General features: G+C 36.2%; 1 protein-coding gene across 1 annotated transcript in view; it reads right to left on the bottom strand.

The window, feature by feature from the left end:
• Positions 1 to 274: 274 nt before the first annotated feature.
• Cdk1 (cyclin dependent kinase 1) overlaps positions 275 to 7,969 on the bottom strand; it is a 15,352-nt gene continuing 7,657 nt past the window's right edge. Inside the window, exons 3-8 of the mRNA XM_004645880.2 lie at positions 7,331 to 7,487; positions 6,622 to 6,745; positions 4,226 to 4,396; positions 2,648 to 2,811; positions 2,382 to 2,523; positions 275 to 525 (exon numbers count right to left, since the gene is read on the bottom strand). Coding sequence (XP_004645937.1) covers positions 427 to 525; positions 2,382 to 2,523; positions 2,648 to 2,811; positions 4,226 to 4,396; positions 6,622 to 6,745; positions 7,331 to 7,487 — 857 coding nt within the window. The 3' untranslated portion in view covers positions 275 to 426. The remainder of the gene's footprint in view (positions 526 to 2,381; positions 2,524 to 2,647; positions 2,812 to 4,225; positions 4,397 to 6,621; positions 6,746 to 7,330; positions 7,488 to 7,969) is intronic.

The following is a 7,969-nucleotide window of genomic DNA, read 5'->3' as shown; positions in this document are numbered from 1 at the left end:
CAAAATTTCCCCAATGCCAGGGGGGCTTCCCGAATAGCTCGGCTGTTTGAAGTGCAGCTTGGGCAAATGCAGTCAGGTGCAAGGGGACACAGTTCGATCCCCAGCTCCACGAGCTGCACCAGACACGCCCTTAAGGCAGACTGAACTAGCCAAATAATAAAACCTCCCCAATGCCTGACACTAGCATTACATTTATAGTTTATAGTAACAAATAACTGTCACAGTGAGATCTACACACATAATATAGAATATTTAAATTTATATAGAACAATATTTACATTTTTAAGTTATACTTTTGAAATGGAAAGTGAAGTACAGTTTCAGTTCACAGCAAAGAAAAATATAAAAGACAAAAACAGACAGAATCAACAGTAAAAATACAACTATTCATCCTAGATTATAATGTGGAAGCTCTTTGTTGGAAACCTACATCTTCTTAATCTGACCATCCAAATCATCAAAATACGGGTGATTCAGTGCCATTTTGCCAGAAATCCGTTTAGCAGGATCATAGACTAACATTTTCTGGGGAGAAAAAGAAAAAGAAGAAAATCTTAGAAATATCAACTAATATTGAATAAAGCCTTGATATTTTTAAACCAATAAACAATGTTAATAATTTTAGTAAAATCTACTAAATGAATATTTCTGATACTTTTAACACAAGCTACATAAATATCTCATTCCTCCACATATTTCCAAGGTTTAGAATAATCTGCCCCATTACCTCATATCTTCATAATCTAATTATAAATAATAGTAAGACAACATTCAGATATAGCTTTAAAACGAAGGCATGCATTTGGGAAAGATATCTAATTATATTTAAGAATTAAACGGCTATCCAAGTTATTTACCACAATCCTAAAATGGTGGCAGTTAATTATTGTGGTTTTGGATACAGCTCCTAAGAAGCTTCAAATTTCAAACAAAAGAAAACCCCCACAGTACAATGTGTTACTAAAATGAACCACGATGTGAATCATCACTTTACAAATGAGGACACCAGACCTAGGAGACCATAAATGAGCTACACTCCAATACAGAAGCTAGTCCGAAGAATGATCTAGGCCAAGATATTTAGACTGTGTAAACTGACTTAGAGGTTTGTTTTTGTTTCATTAACCAACATAAATAAAATTTTGTGTTTGAGAAGCTTAGAAGTGAAAGGCAGGTCGGGTCTGGAACATTTCCATTACTTTAGCACAAGCTACATGAGGCAGCCAACTATACGGATACAGAAAATAATTTATGGTTTAGGTCTAAAATGTCTCCCTAAAGTTCCATGCATTTGAAGGTGGGACTCTGAAAGGTCACTGGACTATGGAGTTGCTCCACCTAGTATGCCAGGTCGCTGAGGATGGACTAACGTTCTCTCTCTCAGACTCCTGGCTGTCACCACGCAAGCAGGTCTCCTCCATCAGGGCCCTTCTCCATGGTTATTTCTGCCCTGGAGTTGGCAAGCCATGGACTGAGCCCACGGAAGCTGTGTGCCAAAATAAACTTTCCCTATTGCAAGTGTTCAGTATGTCATCCCAGTGACAGGAAGCTGACGTACGCAGAGGTGAAAGACTTTGGACCTCACTATAAGCAATGGAAAATTCAAGCTTAATTTGGTGACATGATTTATAGATTCTGAAAGGTACTCAAAGACCAATTAGAAAATATATTTAATGATACTGCAATGGATATTTCTTTCCTTTTGTTTCAACCTAAGGCTTTTCTTCTGGCATCAGAAGTTACCTAAGATTTATAGAACAGGATCCTCTAAAAATTCTAAGTTTAAAACTGTTATAAACTAAGCTTCTTAAAGCAAGCTTTTCCCCCTCCGGTGATTAATTTCTTCATCTTGTTTTTAAATGAAACAATTGTTAACTGGGAATAGCAATACAATACAGGAAGAAAAAAAACTACATTAGTCCTTCTAAACTTTCTAATGGAGAAAAATTGTACAAAAAGTAAAGAGTTATAACTAAAAATATCAACTAAAAAGAAAGCACTTCTTTCTAGGATAGACTAAAAAAAGGGGCTCACTGGTAAATGTGACCAAAAAACTGGGAAAAAAGGCAACTACATTAATTTGAAAACAACAAGGATACAGCTCAGGGGTGGAGAGCCTAAAAAGCATGTCCACGGCCTTAGCACTACAGAGAAGAGCAAAAATATAAAGGCATCTCCTGTACTTAAAGTATACAGAGCAACCAGGCCCTTGGTTCAATCCCCAGTACTGCAAAACCACAGGGGAAAAATTAAACTTAAAACATGTCAGTTTTCTTCCTCTCTCCCAGGTAAAAGGACTGAATACATTCAGAGTCATGAATAGTATTAAAGCCAGTAAAGCATAAAAGTATATCTTGTTTAAGATGTAAAGCCTTGGTTACCGAGAGTAAATCCAAGCCATTTTCATCCAAGTTTTTGACATGGGCTGCCAGGCTTCCAGGTTTCCACTTGGGAAATGTATTCTTATAGTCCTGTAAAGACTCCACTTCTGGCCACACTTCATTGTTGGGAGTGCCCAAAGCTCTGAAAACAGTAGCAAAACCAGAAACATTAACTAAAAGCAAGAGCATCTTGTTAGCTTATAATATGTTAACTTTATTATTTTACACAAAAGATTTTTAATAGTTTAAGCTTAAAATAACAGTACCTGAAAATCCTGAAGAGCTGATCAATTTCTGAATCCCCATGGAAAAGTGGTTTCTTAGTTGCCAATTCTGCAAAAATGGTGCCTATACTCCAAATGTCAACTGGAGTCGAGTAACGAGCAGACCCCAGCAGCACTTCTGGAGATCTATACCAGAGTGTCACTACCTACCACAAAGCAAGTTGTATCATGAGTAGACGTGCACTAAGTTACCTAAAGCTAAACATTTATATTTCATAACGATTGTCCTTTAGAAAGCTTTACAGTGGGCAGCAATAATACTGTCTAAGCAAACCAGTTATCTATACAATACTAAATTTCTGATTTCTACTCATGACAGGGAGGCAGAACACACTTATCTTTTCTTACTTTTCAAACACAAAAAGCAGAAAGATCAAAGCAGTTATTGGTCCAATCTTCTACTAAACAAAAAAATATAAATAATGGGTTTGGGGCTTAGGACTGATATTACAGAAATGGCAGGTACTGCTTACACCCTAGAAGGACAACGAAGATCACTATCTTAACAGAAATTGAGAGCACAACTAGCCAGCTAAACTAGCCAAGTTTATCAGTGACCTAGATAGAACCAATTAACCATCTTAGTGTATCATAATGAAAAAATAAAACCTCTTACAGCACAGCTAATGAGAAAGTAAGGAATCAAATACTACTACCTATAATGATGGGAAAAATAACACAAAGAAATAACAGGCAACAAAGACATCTAACCAGGTAGATATTACCAGTTTTGACTTCTAGTTATCTTTGGGCTTAAAGGTACACAACTCTACAGAAGGCATGGGTACAATTTAACATTTCCTTTCCATCCCAAAATGAAATAAAAATGCCAAGCTGCCAATAGAAGACTGAAAAAACCTACAACAGGGCTAGAGATGCAGCCCAGTGGACGAGCACTTGCCCAGCAGGCACAAGTACTCAGTACTTACTCTCCCAGTACTCAGGAGAGGAAGAAGGCAAGGGCAGGGGAATGAAAACAAAGGAGTAAGTAGTGACTTCTAAGTGGACCATAGGGGCCGAGGAGATGGCTCAGAATAAGTGCTCCCCTGGCAAGCGCAAGGGCCAGAGTTCAATCCCCAGTTCTGCCCCAAAAATAAAATAAATAAATAAATAAATAAATAAATAAATAAATGGACCATGTATCAGAAATACCACTCCTTAAGCAACAAAACCTATCTATAATCAATATGATCATGTATCAGGGAAGGTCCAATCAGGAGAAAGAAACCACATCGTCATTTGAATGGGAAAAGTTTAAATAATTAAACTGTCATGGGATTTGAATAAATAAGATTATTAAGAAATAGTGGCAACTCTAAATGCCTCTCCAGTACCCTCTAGTGACAAATCTTAATAAGGCATCTGGCAAAGGAGAAATATCACAATTCTAATTGTATTTTCACATGTCATGTAATAAGAGGTGAACCTGGAATGAGAAGCAAGAAATTGATAGTGTCAGAGTGGAAATCTTTCTTATCGACTATTTTTTTTTTAACTTAAATACAGAAAACAATTCATCAAGCACACATTCCAAAGTATGAAAATCACTATTCCACTTACCTCATGTGTATATACTCTAATAGGTATCCCAAAAGCTCTAGCAAGACCAAAGTCAGCCAGTTTAATTGTTCCTTTGTCATCAATCAACAGATTTTGAGGCTTCAAGTCTCTGTGAAGAACTCTTCTAGAGTGACAAAAGACAATACCCTGAAGGATCTGGTACAAATAACTCTGGAAAAAGGAAATAAGAAACTTAATCATACCACAGATGATTTTCTAACTAGTCTTTATCCCATTTGTTTTAAAGATGTAAGACATTATGATGCAGGGAATATTTACCAAAAAAGCTGTAGGACATTTTAAACTAACAAGCACTTGTGTAGTGGTAAGTCCATTTATACACTATATGCTTGTGTAACGAAGAGAAAGACATTCACCTATGGACATCGGTATCCTGACCAACTCAATCCACTTTTATGTATTAACGGCAGCTTATTCTTAATCTTAGGCTAGTCACCTATGTCGAATTTTCTTAGTTTCTCTTGTATGTTTATACTAGCCGTGTTTTTATACTGAATGAAGTCAATCTTCTTCATTTCTACCTTGAATCCCTACACACATTTCCTCTTTGAAAACATTAGTCAAATATTCCAAAAAAAATAGCAAATAGGATACTGATTATATATTTACATATAATTAATCATAAAATACCTTACCAAAGACAATGTAATTGGCACTTAAAGTGACAATGTAATTAGTCACTTAAAACATGGGTATTATAGAAGTATCTTACACAATAAAATACTGGGAAGTCTGACATTAGAAAATAATTAAATCCAGTTAGGACAACGGCTATTTGGGAATAAAGTTAGATTTATATCTAGCTCTTAAACCAAAGTAAAACATGTCAGAATTAGACAAAAAAGGTATCGGAGAGTGTGGTGGGAGACCCTACTAAAAGTATTAAAAAAAAATACTGCTATTTACTAATATATGATATTCAAGTGAGGAAAATTTAAACAAGACATAAAACTGATAATCAAAATCAACACAAGGCTTTTTATGTATATCACAAACTTTATTAGCAGTATACACAACTAAATAAGGCAAAAACATAAAAAGGAAAAAGTAACAAAAGAAATGCTTAAAACCTGAGAAGAGGTACTGGCTATTTATAAATGAACAAAAAAATGGTAAAAGTCAAATAAAAAATCTTACTGTCTTTTAAATTTATCCATAAAGGTGCACAGGAGGGCTGGTGAGATGGCTCAGTGATCTAAAGCACCTACTTAGAACAAGCTTAGCAAAGCACAGGGACTACGGTTCAATCCCCCAGCACCACATGCCAGCCAGCCCCCGCCCCCTGGTGGGCTGCGCTGGCCACACACACACACACACACACACACACAAATTAATTAATTATTTTTTTTTTTAAAAAAAGGTGCACAGGATAAATACAAAGATACTACAGCATGGTTAATAAGATCACCAAGCTAGAAAACAACCTGTCTATCAACATAGAAATAGCTTAAATAATTCTATCAAAAATGCAAACAGAAACAGAAAGATATACATGTCTGGTAAGTTTACTTAAAAAGCTATTTATGTATATATACATAAAATTCCACTTGTATGAGGTCCATAGGATTACAAATAAAATTAACAATAGCTGTCAAGAATGATCAGTTGTTAGCATAATAAAATACTGTTATTTACACATTTTAATACTCTTAAAGTCATATTTTTATTTTACACGAAATACAATAAATGTCTAGCGTATATTAAACAAAACATTCTCCCATCCCCTTTTTTGTATTTTAAGGAAGGGCCTACAGGTTGTTCAGGGTCTCACTACTAGGCGGGACTTGTAGTGATTCTCCTGTTTATAGCCTCCCAAGTGTTGGGATTACAGGGGTGCATGCCACAAAGCCCAGTCTGTCTCAGTGTGCCCTGGGGGCAGGGCCAGCACAGCAGGCCTGGGCATTGAATCCCTGGCCCCTGTGCCTGCCTGCAGGTGCTTTAATCTGCTGAGCTATTTGGCTGGCCCATTTTTCCCCCTTTCTGCTATTAGAAACAGGATGCCTAAGCAATGCAGGCTAGTCTTAACTGGCTAGCCTTTCTCAGACTCCTAAATGCTGAGATTACAGACATGTACAACCATAATCAGCTTGAAACATATCTTAAACTAGGATAAAATAAAGCCATTTACCACCACTTCCTGCTGTTTTAAACCTCCCTGACAACCAAAGAAAGCCCAGAATTTCCAAATAGCATTTTTTTTTTTCCAGTTTCATGTTATCACAGACATCACTTTTCACTTGTCAGAAGCACTAGCTGATAAAATGTTAATCTAGTCTGTCTGGGAGGAAAGTGAAATACTCTCTCCAAGTACTTCTACATAGAGAAAACTTCTTTCACAGCAGGTAAATGATAATAAAAGTACTCAAGCTTCTTACCTTAACAAGTGATGCATCCATGAACTGCCCAGGAGGAATAGAATCCAGGTATTTCTTGAGATCCATGGAAAGGAATTCAAAAATGAGATACAGCCTGGAATCCTGCATAAGCACATCTTGAAGACTGAAGGATAAAAATAATTATAGGAAAGAAACAATCCAGCAAATATATTCAGCTTCTCTTTTACAAAATGTAATTACTACAAAAGGGGGGAAAGAGATGGTAGCTTCCAAACTTTAAAAAAAAACAAACCTTGATATAAATCTAGAATTTGAAAAGGGACTATCAGGATAACAAGTTTTATTATACAGGAGGCACTACATTATTAATAAGCTGTTATTTCAAAATGTGTCTAGATTAGCTACCCATTACTCAGACTGTCCTCCCACTTACGTAAATGGCAGAAATAAATTTTGAGGGAGAAAGACTGATTTTCAGGACTAGGCCTCCCACAGCTGGAGAAAGCTGACAAAGCTTTTCTGAGCTGCCTTCCCCTAAGCCCAACCCACCCTGCTTTCCTAGCAACTCAGCCCCTCTAACTGTTTCTGCTTTTACAACTATTCTTATACTTATGCCCAGTCTTTACAATCAATAAATAAAAAGAGCAAGGCTGGGCCAAAAATTAAGAAAATGTACAACTTTCCAGACTGAAATTCACATTTGAAATAGGATGTAGAAAATAGCTACAGTTCAGACAGCATACCATACCTGACTATGTTTGGATGGCGAAGTTCTTTTAATAGAGAAATTTCCCGAATTGCAGTACTAGGAACCCCTTCCTCTTCACTTTCTAGTCTGATTTTCTTCATGGCTACCACTTGACCTGTAGTTTTGTGTCTACCCTTATATACAACTCCATAAGTACCTGAAATACAAAATTAAGTATCTGCTATGCCACACATCCCACAACCTAGAAGATTTTAAAATGATTAAATTACTTAAAGAGTCACATAATAGTAATGTCTGCTGTGGCCAGACAAAAAGTGTCTTACTCAAAACCATGCTCTCATTACTTCTAAGCAGATAAGGTATGAAGGTAGTTACCAAGTATTCTGTACATGGTTTACAAATAAAATTCATGTAGCCCTCCTAAGTTCCATACCTTAATGTTTGGGTACATAATAACAAAGTTCATTGTAATTTATCTCCTGCCAAATATCCCGTATAAAAAGTAGGCAATAAAGGGCCGGGAAGATGGCTCAGTAGGATAAACACTTGACTGGCAAATGCAAGGATCTGAGTTCAATCCCCAGTTCTGCCAAAAAAAAAAAAAAAAAAAAAAAAAGTAGGCATAAATCACAGTGTAAAAATCTTAATCACCATGACACAGAAATCTGTATAATTTTT

This window comes from Octodon degus, unplaced genomic scaffold (genome assembly GCF_000260255.1).
Source record: "Octodon degus isolate 3935 unplaced genomic scaffold, OctDeg1.0 scaffold00240, whole genome shotgun sequence".
In the NCBI taxonomy this organism is placed as follows: Eukaryota; Metazoa; Chordata; class Mammalia; order Rodentia; family Octodontidae; genus Octodon; species Octodon degus.
The sequence above is the reverse complement of the archived record's forward strand: the minus strand, read 5'-3'. Positions and strand labels throughout refer to the sequence as shown.